Source organism: Chrysemys picta, chromosome 7 (genome assembly GCF_011386835.1).
Source record: "Chrysemys picta bellii isolate R12L10 chromosome 7, ASM1138683v2, whole genome shotgun sequence".
In the NCBI taxonomy this organism is placed as follows: Eukaryota; Metazoa; Chordata; order Testudines; family Emydidae; genus Chrysemys; species Chrysemys picta.
In genome coordinates, this window is record NC_088797.1 from 17,924,528 (window position 1) to 17,939,113 (window position 14,586).

At 42.4% G+C, this 14,586-nt stretch overlaps 1 protein-coding gene across 5 annotated transcripts in view; it reads right to left on the reverse strand.

Moving 5' to 3' along the window:
• The window catches only part of SRGAP3 (SLIT-ROBO Rho GTPase activating protein 3), a 220,478-nt gene that overhangs the window by 14,884 nt on the left and 191,008 nt on the right, over positions 1-14,586 (reverse strand). For 2 of the 5 annotated variants that reach the window (XM_005288493.5, XM_065550842.1), the window contains 7 exons: positions 10,146-10,176; positions 9,405-9,465; positions 8,117-8,194; positions 6,757-6,891; positions 2,659-2,764; positions 2,195-2,422; positions 173-252 (listed from right to left, as the gene is read on the reverse strand). In XM_005288493.5, the coding sequence (XP_005288550.1) occupies positions 173-252; positions 2,195-2,422; positions 2,659-2,764; positions 6,757-6,891; positions 8,117-8,194; positions 9,405-9,465; positions 10,146-10,176 (719 nt within the window). Of the gene's footprint in view, positions 1-172; positions 253-2,194; positions 2,423-2,658; positions 2,765-6,756; positions 6,892-8,116; positions 8,195-9,404; positions 9,466-10,145; positions 10,177-12,751; positions 12,855-14,586 lie in introns of those variants that run through there. The other 3 variants (XM_005288492.5, XM_065550841.1, XM_065550843.1) reach the window with 2 other exon arrangements.

The following is a 14,586-nucleotide window of genomic DNA, read 5'->3' on the forward strand; positions in this document are numbered from 1 at the left end:
TAATATGCACATGCACTGTCAGACACATTGCAGCATCTTCCCCCCCTAAACAGCCATATGGTAGTCCAAGCTAATTTGATTAGGAGCAAAATACACACTGCTTTCCTGCACGCATGTTCCCCTGGCTCTTCCTACTCAGACTCAATTTTCCGCCGTTTATGTCTACACTCACCGTCGTCGCTGGTGTGCGGCTCTGTGCCGTTGTCATGGTCCACTTCATCAATGGTGCCCGGCTCGCTGTGGGGGCTGTCGCTAACATTGAACAGTTGGAAAAAAAAAAAAAGATACAAATGTAGTTTAAAAAAGAAGAATTAGATTCTACTTGCAGACTACACAGTAAAACAAGTTCTTGGGGCAAAATCCTGATGCCACTGAAGTCCATGTGAGTTGTGCCTTTGACTTCACCCTTTGTTTGTTTTAAAATCATGGCACATCTCTGAGCTCTCTCTCAGAACCCGAGACTCTCATTCTATGAAATTCATATACAGGGCCTGAATCTCCACTGTCCTGCACCTCGTGTCATCGCTTACACCTGTGCAAAGCAGGGGCAAAACAAATTCTCCATTCACCCACTCGGTCTCATCAGTGGTATCATTTCACACTCTCATTGTACAGGCATTCATGGTGACAGCAGGTGCAAATCATGGGATGAATGAAAGCTTTAAACACCTTGAACTTCAGGGATTTTGAGCTGGAATTTTGGTTGAGCCCATTATAAAGACACTGACTCACTGTAAAAATTCAGATCTGAATCCAGGTTTGGATTTCAAGCACCCCCGAAATTCCTGGGTATTGATTACTGAGATCCTTGTTTGAGCATGGGGTTATGTTTTATAGTTTCCTCTCAATTGTGACTATTAGAGGGGCTATTTCTGCAGCAGAAACGAGCTGTGCAGTAAATCTTGCCCATTCCCCATTTCTGATAAGCAGAACTCTGAAGTGAAAACTCCCATTGAAGCAAGTGTTTCTTTTTAACATTCATGAGAGAAGGACCGAACAAGACATATAGAGAGATGGGTCCCAAGCCAAACCCTGGCTTCATAATCTTGAGTCAATGGAACTTTGTATGCGTAACAACTGAGTAAAGAACTATGGAACTTCGATCAAAATTCCCAATTCAGGAGAAATTTGGTCACAACAACTGACCTAAATTCAGCTTCTGTATTAACAAGCTTCCATGAGTCTTAGACCTAGAGAATTTTTGTTTACCATAAATGCAAATACAGTTTTAGAAAAAAACCCAACCATTGTCCTGAAGCTTTCGTAATGCTTTGCGGCACTGAACTAATGCGGGAGGACTGGAAAGGGAAATTGACCATAAGCAGACTAGTCCATTGTCACTAGCGAAGCTGAGAGAAATGCAAAACATAACAAGCTGCTACAGAAAAGCAAAGCAGATTTTTAAAATTCTCTTTGTTTTACTAATCTACAGTGTGACAGTAGAACCTTGATTTTAGAACCCCCAAACTTACAAATGACCAGTTCCACAAACCATTTTCTCAACGAGGGTGTGGGAAGTGATGTTGATGAAGAACAAGTCGACATCCCTCCACATCTCAAAGCCCTCAATGCACTGGAAATTGCTTTGCAGTGGTTTGAAGGACAAGAAGAAAATGCTGCAGTGCACCATTCTGCAACTTATGGATTGCACCGTCTGTAATTTTGAGATGTTCTACTTCATGAAGTTTGTGATTTTATGAACTCCTCAGTCCCCAGTGAGTTTTCAAACAGGGGTTCTACTGCATTTGTAACAAAGATAAGGATGCAGTAGCAAGGGATAAGGCCAGATCCTCAGCTCACGTAAACCAATGTCCTTCCAGTGAAATCAGTCAGTTGTTCCAATTTACACCAGCTGAGAATCAGATCCATGATGTTTATAACAGGAAGAAGTAACACTGACAAAACGGAATGAATTCCCACTTGGGGTTTACCCCAGACCTGTAAGGCCTGAATGCTTGGCCCAAACGTTCCCAGGGCATTCTGCCCAGCCCAATCTCTTAAAGAGCTGCTTTTATAAGCCATTTCCCTGAACTCATGTGAACAAAGTTAACCCTTGTTCATCAGGCACCAACTAGTAGCCCTGCATTGTCACAGACTCACTCTTGGCTTGCAATGGAAAAAGATAAAGCTAGGGAGAGAGGTCTGGCCCTGTTTAGAAGACTAAAGTTGCTTATTTCAATCACCCACTTCTTACCAATACTCTTCCCCTCCAGTCATGCATTTCTCATACACAGGTCCTTCCAGCTCTCTGTGGTTGGGGAAGATGCCCTCGTGATTTATGATGATAGTTTTGATGACCTCATTTACATGGGCTTGGCAGGACACCGGATCCTGCCCGTCTGGAATGTGCATCAAAGTTGGTCCAAAGCAGATGGCCAGGTTGTAGGGATCCATCATGTTCTCATCACTGTACTGTGACAAGCTGCAAACACAAGCAACCCACAGGTAAAGTTCTGAGCCGTCTAATGTTGGCTCCAAACCCCAGCACTACAGAGAGTTCACGCAGTCATGCATAGGAAAGACATTAAGCCAGAGCAGACAGCAAAATATTAACAACCGAAGTGCCTGTCAGCATTTGACTTGACAAAAAAAGGGAGGCCACTGGAAAGGACGGGAGCCAGCAACTGAGTTAAATAAGACCCAGATAAACAGACTCACTGATTGAGGAAAGCAAAGAGGTATCTCATGACAACAATGACGGCTCGGGGCAGGGTAATGATGATTTGCTGGATCTGGTGCACTCTTTCTGCAGGGTTCTCCATTTCTGGAACACAAGAATACATGGTAGAGTTTTATGGTCAGGCACTTGTCTGAAGGGTTCTAGTGGCTAAACAACATAGTAAAGCCTGGACTTTTATCCAGATCTAATAGCCTGACATGTAAGGGGGAAAAAACTTTATGTTTCCAGACAGATCTGATTTATAATTTGACACTAACAACCAAACATAGAAACATGCCTACCAAAATTGTGCAGCTCTGTGTGTACAAATGCCCATTTATGCCTGTAAATGTAGAATTTGCATAGAGAAATTCAACGCATGCATTAGATTCTGTTTCTAATTGAAACTGTAGATACTTCCATGGCTACATCTTTATTACCAGTATTTATACATTTGATCCCTAAACTGCTACTGCATTTCCCAAAAGATTTAGTCAATACAGGGACTTGAAAACAGAGCAGTTTTTCAGCTTTCCTATCCTACTTCTGTTTTAATTTTCTTTACTGCTTTATGGGCCTAATCCTGAGGTCCTTACTTAAGCTTGGTCTATACTAGAAAATTAGGTCGTCTTATCTATATCGCCTATGGGGTGTGAAAAATTCTCATCCCTGAGTGCCGTAGTTAAACTGACCTAATGCCCAGTGTAGACAGCCCTAGGTCAACATTAGATCTGTTGACCTAGCTATTGCCACTTGGGGAAGTGGATTATCTACACCAGCTTGAGAACTCCTCCCATCAGCGTACGTAGTGTCTACACTGAAGAGCTGCGGTGATGCTGCAGTAGCATTTCAAGTGTAGACAAGCCCTTAGTCTTTCACTCAATCCTTGCTCTGTTTTTACTCACGTCAAACTCCCATTGATCTCAAATGAGAGTGTTGCCTGAGTACGCTAACTCAGGACAGGATTTCTCCCTCTATGCACACCATCAAAGCCAACATACTGTATTAGAAGCTGACCTATTTCTTTATGAAGTGTGACTTCAGGGACATAGTGTGGGCACAGTGTTGGGAATACAGATGAGCACACTGGTTCATATGTGACCCACACTATTCCCTGAACCTTCACTGCAGCTAAAGCACTTTCCATGGCCCAACCACAGAACTTGACTGAACATGAGCAGAGCCTTTACTCAAGGTGACTCAATTAGCTTATCCCATTTCCCCCCCCGCTTTTCTTTTCTTTTTTTTTTTAAATTGGGTGCCTCTGCTGTCCCAGGTTCTATCTAAAATGTTACAGGAAAAGTGACCTCCAGGCCATTTCTGATCCAAACAGAAGCAATAAAGACCAAAGATGTTGTGAGAACAGGCACTCTTAGGAAATTCCCTGTCCCAGCCGGATGATCGAAGAGAGATTTCTACTCTAGAGGTATTTCTTACACAGCCCCAGCAGTGAGCCTCCCAGCTCAGGTCAGCAGGGCTTGCGCTAGCACTCTAAAAACGGCCCAAGCCACAACATCTACACCGCTAATTTTAGCACAGTCGTGCAAGCCCCGTGAGCTCGAGTCTGTCGATCCAAGCTGGGAGGCTCATTGCCATTGGCTCTGTAGATGTACCCGAAATGAATTGCCTAATGTTTGGGTGCTCAGTCAAACTGTGAACCTTGCTGAAGTTTGCTTATCACTCTGAAACACAAAAGCTGGTCAATATTTTTTGTTCAAACACTTTTCTGTGACTATTGGCCACATTTCAAACATGGAATTACTGCAGGAAACATTTTGATTTTCTCCAAGTTGTCCATTCTTTGAAGAAAATATTGTTTTATTCTCTATTTGTTATCATTTGCGGTGGTCAGTTTTCGTTGTTTTGATTAAGGATGGGGGTGATTTAAATTAAATTTAAAAAAAATTAAAAATAAAATAATTTTTTAATCCAAACAAGATGACAACGACGATGATCTGTACTGAAACCCAGTGGAACAAAACTCTCTCGGCAAATTTCAAAGTGTCCATTTATAAAAAAATATTTCAACCAGCTGTAACAGAAAGGTTTTAATGGATGTAATCATAACTGGGGCAGGCCAGTGAATTGTGAACCTCTAGAATCAGAATTCCTTTTCTGTCCATTTCTTTGGCATGTGCATTTGAGAAAGGTTTCCATGTAAACTCTCAGCTACCAGCTGAGCAAAAGTGACAGGCAGCCTCTCATTTGTTAAGGAAGGAAGATGCTTTCGTATCACATAAACAGTGAGTTATATGGCACTGCAGCCTTCCGGGGCATTCAAAGGCCCTCTGACACGTGCAATGCCACCTGCTGCAAAAAGTCACTCAGAATACTTTAGCGTGAGCCAAGGGAAATCAAACAGGCTTTCTGTTTTACTGCAGTAGAGAGTCCAGAGAGACTTTTCAGCTGAGTCAACCTTTCTGCCTTAGTAAGTTCGTGGGCCAGAACAGAAAGTACAAGGCTTGATCATTTTACAGCATTTTGTTTTTGAGTGGTTTTCAGATGTAGATATTTTCCCAATCCATTTAGGTTGAGAGACATATTATATAGCACACATTTATTGGACAGAAAAAAGGAAGACATTTATTATAAAACGTACCATCAGCAGCACTTGATGTAAAAGAAAGTTAGAAAAGAGGAGAAGAAAAGCTACATAGAAATTTTTTTTTAAAAGGGGGATAAGGAAGAAGAAAAGGAAACACTAAGAAAAGGAACCAGAAAATTAACCACTGATGTATGCTAGGAATCACTCCCAAAGGCTCTTATAATTGTGCTAACTGGGCCCAATTCAGCAAGGTACTTAAGTACATGCCTAACTTTAAGAACATAAAGTAGTCACGTTGACTCCTATGGGAATATTTATGTGTCTAAGATTAAGCATATACTTACCTACCTTTTTGAATTGGGACCTTGGGCCAGATCCAATGCCCATTCAAGCCTATGGACTTAAGTGAGGGCTGGATCAAGCCTTTTGCAGCCTTGCTTGCAACTGTCTTTGTCAGAGGCAGCCTGTGTCAGCAGCATGTACGCTAGAACCGTGCAAAATTCAGCACTTTCATTTTGTGAAACTGTTAGTGGAAATCGCTTCCATCGTGTGGGATGCTTGCACACATACACCCTCTGCCTCACAGACTTTGCTGTATGTAACATTTTGACAGGAATGGCTATTTTATACATCAAAAATATGAGACAACAATGAATTTCCTAAGCCTATCGACACAAACCTACGTTGCTGGAAAAATGTGCATACCGTAGGCACATCTTAATAGAAATAGGCCAATTTGAATGTCACCCACCCCTAGATATAACCCATTTCTTCAGGTTCTGCTGAATCCTTAGCATTTTTGAACACTAACATTGAAGGGAGAGGTTAGACATGAGCAGTAAAGGCCCTGATTAAGCCAAGCACTTAAACGTGTGCTTATCATTAAGCAAGTGAATAGCCCTATAGAATTATTCACATATTTTGACAGGTGCTTTGTGACTAGGGCTGAAGTCTATACATTCTGGATATTTCTTTTGCAAAATAAAACAAAGAGTAAGCATTTTATGCAAAAATGCACATCACGCTCCCCTGTTATTTCTAAAACTGCAGGTTCATCCCACCAGTTCCCCTTTCCCTCAAGGGCACTAAGAGTGTCCATCACTTGGCAATACATATTCACTTCAACCCGGAGGTATTGAGAGAAATATAATTAAGTCTGAGGTTTTTTCCCCAGCTCCATTAGTTTGAGAAGAGCAGTGTGGAATGTTTAGAAAAGAATAAAAATCAACCTGAACCTTCACCCTGAAATTCAAACCCAAACTTTGTAAGGTTCAAGTTACCTGAAACAACCCCACCCCTGACCGTTCACATCCCTCAGCACTTTCCAAATTTGTTTGGGACGTGAAATGGCGAAATACCATGAGAAAGACGGGTCTCTTGAGGTTCTTCTCGCCGTTTGAGCCCAATTTTGCAGACAGAAGAGGTTCGGATGAGGTTTTGATGCTTATCTATACCGATGGGCTTATCTACCACTGCTTCTCTGTTGGGAGGACACTGTCTTGTAGCTGCAAAAATCTAAGGAACCTACCTGTGTCTCATTGTTGGTACTTACTTATAGTAGATATCAAATCTTGAAACCTTTCCTTAGGAAAGAGTGGGTTTTCCAGTCCTCGGAAATACAGCTTTAAGACCCCAGCAACCGAATTAATATCACGTTCATTTTGATCGTCAGCAAGAGGGTCTTCACCTGAACACACAAAAGATTTATTTTCAGCATTCTTTCCTAGCTGAATTAGGCACCAAGCACCACTCAGCTAACTAGAATTGGAAAACCAAAAGCTCTGCATTAATAAAAAAGCAACACATGCAATGGTAACACTATGTAGTTTCCCAGCACATTAATGGCTCAATAAGATATTGTGTTAAGCAGCATCATGCGGAGACACGCTATAGCCTAGCCTATAGTAATCAAGGGGATGTGGGTAATGGTCACAGTGAGGGTTTTAAAACATTCCTGAAGGTTAGCAGTATTATTTGGTTCTTTTTCCATCGTTTTCAGTCCAATACATCTTTTGCATTCAATGTGTTAGACAACTCAAGGAAGGATGACACAGTGGTACGGGACAGCCTCAAAAGATGGGACCTGCTGGGTGATGCAATCATGTCCCACCTCACCTGTGTTACATTGAAATCAATGGAATAGTATTGGCCAGCTCAACAAGTGCATTATATGGTGATAAATCTGGAGGCGGAGATTTTCAAAGCTGCCTAAGGGATTTGGATGCCCAGTTCCTATTAAAATAAATGGTAATTGGGCATCCAAGTCCCCCAGTTGGCTTGGAAAACCGCAGCTGGAACCTTCAGTGGTGGTCATGTGCTCACAACCTTTCCCAACTACCAACAGCTATTTTGAAGTATTTATGGAGTCTCAGATTCTAAGGCCAAAAGGGCCCATTATGACCATCTATTCTGACCTTCTGTCTAACACAGGCCATACAATTTCACCCAGAGCAATTTTGATATAAATATAAGGCCCAATCCCGCAACCCTTATATGTCTGGGTGCTTTTTGCCAGGCTGAGGTTCATTGTTATTAATTTTTAATAAACTATGTCATCTGGAGGTCAATTTAACATTTATTCCCTGTATTATGAGTTAAGATGAGCCTTTGTGAAGTTTGTCAGTCTTTTTCCTATGTATAAGAGTGATAAAGGGTAGCTAACGTGAACAATTTTGTATTGGCCCTATCAAGCACAGAGGGACAAGAAAAGGTCTTCATCATCCCCATTTTCTGTTATCCAGCTGTCTAAAGGCCATTAGGGTGTGATTTTCTAAAGCCCTTAAGGGAGGAGTTAGATATCTTAAAATCCACCCTTAATCTCGGTCTCCTTGATGGATGGGAGGAGAGGTCCCAAAAATCACACTCTTAGCTGCATCTACGTTCCTTGGCAGGTCCAGAGGCTACTCACATACCTCTTTCAAATGAATTCTTGATGTCATTGACTTCAACCTGAGACCCAGGAACTCTAAAAATACCCTGTTGCTGAAGGCCTGGAAAGAAGGAAGAGAGGGAGGAAGAGAAAGAGAAAGAGATTGATTGATTTGTTCCAGTGCATTGAAACCAACATCAAAATTTGGAATTTCAGTTGTTTTGTTCTGCTGTTTTGCTGGAATCTGATGGGGGTTAATATGACAATCTCCACAGAATCTGGTAAAGAACAATCCTGGGGAAAGTAAAAGCAATGCACCCACCCATTACCCCCAAATTAATAAATACATAAAAAAAGTCAGAACCAACTCTCATGTCCAGAAAACCTACACCTCACCCGTAGAAAGAGACATAGCAGAAGTCTGCATTTTCCACACTGAGCAACACACAGCATTATACAGACATAGCCATTAAGAGCTGATGTTAAACCTTCCTGCCCTGGCATGTCAAAATCTCGAGCAGAAAACAGCCCCACGGGCTCCCCTCAACCGCAGCCTTCCCTAGTAACACAAACACTTGCAATGAAAAAAGAATTTGAAGTGGGCGCAGGTGCGATCTGAAAGACGAGAGGCAAAACTGACAGGTAAAGGGCAGCCCAGAGCCAGCGTGCAGTGACTTATACAGACTGCACTGTGTCGGACTTGAAACATGCCAGGCAGAGCGTCCCCTGAGGAATCTCCACTGGTTTTTGTTGCTAAAGAAATTGAGAAGCTCTGCATGGGCTACATCTGCCTCTTTGTGCAAGAAAGGGAGAGGTAGGGGATACCATATTAAGATTTTATTTCTGCTTTTGCCTTTTCTATTCCAACCCCCCTAGATCAAATACCACAACCAGCTCCCATTGGCTCAGGGTCCAAGTGAACAATTTAACGCCAAGCAAGCACATATAGGACCCATATATTTATCATGTATACAGTATTACATCACAGTTTATATCCTTATAACTCACATCCATACAGTTGGTCAAAGCAGCTGGCTCCTCTATTATCTTTCATCATCAATACTTTAAAAAAAGAAGAACAGGAGTACTTGTGGCACCTTAGAGACTAACAAATTTATTAGAGCATAAGCTTGCATCCGAAGAAGTGGGCTGTAGTCCACGAAAGCTTATGCTCTAATAAATTTGTTAGTCTCTAAGGTGCCACAAGTACTCCTGTTCTTCTTTTTGCGGATACAGACTAACACGGCTGCTACTCTGAAACCCATCAATACTTTATTTCCTTTACACAACAGCTTCCATTGTAGCTATCAGCAAATGAGGAATTAGCTTACCATATAAATTGATGTATCGGATGCAGCTTTCAACTACAAGTGGGATAGCCTGTCCTGAATCCTAAAAAAAAAAAATTAAATTCAATAAAGAATGAAGAGCTTATTAGCTTGTTGACAACAACGTATTGGAAGCTTATTCAAACAGAGATTGCAAAAACTCAGGTTTGAAGATCAGCGCCATTGAGTTTAGTAAGAGAATAAGCAAGAAAAGGAGGTGCTAAAAACATCAAGCCATCAAACAATGCTGAGTACACTTGTGTGAAGTCAATTATTCGTGGAAAAGGCCTCTATTAATGTGTGCGAAAAGCTAATTCTCCTTATATGGTTGACTGAAAAACAAAACGTAAGGGACAAACGAAACTGGATCACAGCTACTCCGTTTCAAAGACGTAATGATAAGCCAGATCAAGACTTGCATTATACCTGTCTGCTGAAACAGGCTTCTGGTTACAGAATTTAAAGAATATTTTAGTCTTAAAAAAAAAAAAAGCCATTGTCACAGAAGTGACAAAAAATGTGCGAAATGCGTGAACTATGGACCTAAATGGGGGCCTCGTGCTAGAATGCATTTTGGCTTTTGTTCTCGTATTTAAGCCACTTCTCAGAGGGCCCCCAATAGACCGGGGGAGGTCTGCAGGTAGAGGTTGGGCTTTGGAAGTGGACATTTTTACAGTAGGGATACAAATGCATCCCTCACCTCGATTTCGTTTGGTTTCGGAAAGGAGGCCCTCTAGTAAATACCTGGTTCCTTGTTCGAGCATTCCTTCTTCCTCTGATAACATAAACAAGCGGCAGAGCAGGAAAAAAAGAAAAGATTAAGCAAGAATAAGATCAGTTAAAGTAAGCACATCTTCTGGAGGCCATGAAAGCTCAAATGCAATGGCAGCTTAGAAAGAGACAGTTCAAGCTCCCAACTTCCCCCCACCCTCACCCCCGAAACCCGCTAAGTATGCAGTGTCTGAGCCTCAGTGATTGACGAGAATTCAGAAGCCTCTTGCCCGATTTGTGCCATTCCTCCTCCTTCTGCCTTCCTGCTACTGAACTGCCCAGACCCTCCCTCCCATCACTGTATTCAAAGTGGGCTTCTATTTTTTACCCACATGCCATAGATGTTCAGAGGGAAGTGTGGTGCCCCGGCTTCTCAAAAAGAAGGGAACAGAGAATTCTTGGGAACAGAAAACCCTGGTGTTCAAGGCATCTGTTAAACACTAACTGCCCTGTGTTAGCTAGGAACTTCCATAATTGTCCATTACAGGGGGTTTTATGCAGACACATCTGGTACCAGCCTTTGTTGGGCACAAGGTTCAGGACTAGATGGACTGTGGGTCTGATCTGGTGCAGAAATCCCTAGGATTCTAAATATGTGAACTATGGTTTCCCACAGGCCTCTCTTCATTATGTAAGACGCTAGTCCTTTCAGATAGGTTTCCAGTGCAGCTAATTACTCCAGAACAATATTTAACAGGCTGGACTTTAATCAATATTGCCTTTTTAAAAATCAATTTAAGAATGGAAAAATTATAAGTATTAAAAGATTAATAGCGTTGTATGTCTGGACTGTATATTATTTGTGACAATGCACTTCCCCATTTAAAAACACTGCCTTTAGGTTTATGGCTGCACTAAAATAGCATAATAGAATAATCTAAAACAGGGATGGAAAAGGCCCATTAGTTCATCTAATCCAGGCTTTTCTCAGTGCTGTTCACTACAATATTTTCTCTCATGCTCTTTCCAGTCTCAGTTGAAACATCTGCAGCAAAGGAGCTCTCATCCCCTCACAAACAGAATGTATTGCAGGGTTAGATTTTGGAGGATCAGTGGTTAGGCAATGAGATTAACCCTTGGGGAATACAGGGGAAAGACTCTGAAGGCCTCTTCAAAGATCTGTACTATTATTCTTATACTATGCAGTTTATTCGGACTGAATGGGCCAAGTGGATTCTGAGTTATATGCATAATAAAGGGTCACATTCTGCTCCTAGTTTCACTGGTATCAACCAATTTAATCTGGATTGATACTGCTGTAATTTAAAAACTATTTGATCCAAAAAATTCTCAAAGATGCACACTGTGCACTGCCAGAGCAAGTCAAATCTTTCCAAAGAGCGTGACAGGCCACTTAGCCAAAGCTGTTAGGGCTCTTCAAGAAACAGTTTGCTCCTGTAACAAAAGGGAAACATTGACATTCTTCTCCCAGGTATTGCGTATAGTTTTTGTTTTCTACAGCCCCCACTTCACAAAGCATTTAAGCACATGACTGAAATTAAGCACCAGCTTAAATGCTTTGCCAAATAAGGATGGACTGCTGACTCAGGGTCTATGGGGACACAAGCACATTACTTCTAATAGAAGTCTTCTATTTCAGCCGTTCTTCCATTCCCCAGCCTGTGTTAGAGTAAAACACCTTACAAGAGGCGGCTCATTCGCTCTGCCAGCGCTGGATTTGACTGGAGGGCATCAGCACCTATCCACACTGGCTCTAATTGACTAGTTTTTGTTTTGTTTTTGGGGGGAGGGTTAAGAAAAGCATAGAATATGTAATCCTCCCACTCAGCCACCTCTAAACAAAACATTTCAAGGCTGCTTTGCTAACATTCCCTACAACAGGGAGGCAATTTGTGAGAGTTTATGAATCATTTTATCTCCTCCTGTAGCCATGAAAACAGGAGATAAAATGTTCTGATTTCTTTTTAAAGTTTCTAATCAGACATTGCTCAGGGAATCCTCCTCGAAGGACAATAGTTTCTTGGGAGGTCGCTTCACCCCTGCTCGACACTCCTCTTAAAAATAAAAGTCTAGGTGTTAGCACAATATATATATATAGTGCTATCTTTCCTTCCCCAGACACAAAGGACCCCCATCAGTGGAACACCAGGAGCTTTGGGGATTTTCTTTATTTTTTGCTGCTTGATCTTTTGCAAGTCTCTTTCTATGACAGGTGGGAGTAATGCTGTTTACTTCCAGGGTGTTCATAGAACAGCAACTTAGAAAGCCAACACAGCTACGCCTGTTGTGATAAGATATGGCACATTGCAATTAACCTGCTGACAGGCAAGAATGACATGGTGACTCCACACTGTTCCACAAGGGTCATTACCATTATCTCATCCCTCCCAGTTGGTGTGGACAGTAGCGTGACAAGTAATGTAATGAATGCACCGTGGGTGAGAACAGATATGGAAGGAAATCTTCACTGAGGCAGAGAGCATACTAGCAGTGTTAACAGTGTGCACAGTGGATAGGAAGGACCAGGTCCAAAAGAGGAAATGAGTTAGCAATTAGGATAGAAAAACCACCATTACATTCAGAGCGTTCATAGACTCTCACTGTCAGCCAGCAAGTACCTTAATGAACGTTTCCATATTGCCGTTAAAGAGTTTATGATTATAGACTGAGAGAGGCCTAGGTCTCCTCATTTTCTGTGGTTTAGGGGGAAGACATGGGGGCCTGGGAGAAATGGAACAAAAAAAATCAAAACACCAACATAAATACATTGACAGGGAAAGATTTCATAGGCTGTGGCAGGCGGGCGAAGGGGGGAAACTCGCTGTGAGGACTAGTGCATTGGCTCCAAACGGATGCTGTATCTGTTCTCTCTGCTGGCATCTTCCTACCAAGCATCCCCACTTACTGAGAATTACTTAAGTCACAGAGTTTTACTGATTATGCCCACATTGTTTGGGAATCCACACAGCACTGACTATACTCTCGATGTCCCGGGCCAGGGCTCAGCGTAAAACCTCACATGGGTTTTCTAGGGCAGACTCTTGATTATTTCAAAGCCCTAGCTAAGCGTCTGGAGGGGGAGATCCTTGTGCGTGTTGACAGACCTTGGATGTACGGGTTAAGCCTCAATCTTGTGATGAGCCCCAGGGAAGCATGCGTGGGAGAGCCTTTCTGCGGGCAGCTCATTGCAAAATCGGGGCCTTACACTGTAAGCTGTTGGAGGCAGGGACCGTGTCTTCCCACCGGCCTGTACATCACCTAGCGCCTGGTCAGCGCAGCCCATTTCCCACCATGATCTCCCAAAGTTGTCCAGCAACGCCACATGAGATGATCACCAGCAGAGTAGCAGCAATTAAACAGCTCTAACAGGATGTTGCTACAAGGCACAACTCTGACAAGCCATCATAAGACACACCCCTCTCAGGAAATCAAAGCTGCGCACTGTGGTGACTAGCCAGGATCTTAATAAATGATGGACTATTAGCAATCTTCTTCTCCTGCCACACACACAACCTGTCACCTCCATGCCAGAAATTAATACAGCTGCTTAGTATTTCTGGTCAAGCCCTTGTCTATTACCTCTGATAAGCTGTGGTTTGTTTTTCACTCTCCGAGACAACATGTATCACAGTCCCTGCTTGGGATTTGGGTTAGAAGCAGGGGTGACATTTTTACAGAAGTAAAGACCAGTGTTGGCCCTTTGCTAAGTTTTTAACATTTTCCTGCCACTTACGCCGGTTCATCACACTGTCCTTCTGAGAGAACTCTAAGAGCGGCTGAGAATCCATTCACTGGCAGACCCCAATTACGCCAATGCTAACCTACAGAAAACACTCGGGGCAAAACTGTTTATTCCCAAACAGATCTCATCCTAGTGTTGGGAACTCAGCAATTAAGAGGAAAGTGATGGCACCTCCAAAGAACCCGCAGCTAACTTTTATTTGTAAGATTACAATTACAAATATTCATAGGGACACTGTCTAGGCAGGTGAACTTAGGCCCAAAATTTGCAAATAGCTGTAAGAAAAAAATGCAGGTCAAAGTTTCTGGGTTTTGTCATTTTTTCCCCTTCAAAATGGATGCTTCAATGGCGTTTTTAAGTTTTAAAGTCAGGACAGACCCAAGCCACCCCATGCAACCCCGCAGAGGCCAGCACTCATGCACAACAGAGCAGTAAAAAGCTGAAGTGCACAACTCAGCCTCTATAACAACCCTTTGGCAACAAACCAAACTGAGTGTGGAATGGTGGGGGGAAAAAACCACCACCATATTTAGGGCTCTTCCTTTGTCACAATGAATTCCCTTTGTTTCAAATTCCCAGTGGGCTTTTCTAAACAGTGAGATTTTTTTAAAAATAAATCACAAAAAGTCGTTCAAGTCCACAATGGTCAAGTAAAGGGAGCATCTGATAGACAGCAGGGAAGTGTCAGGGCATCCTAAGGGGCAGGTATAT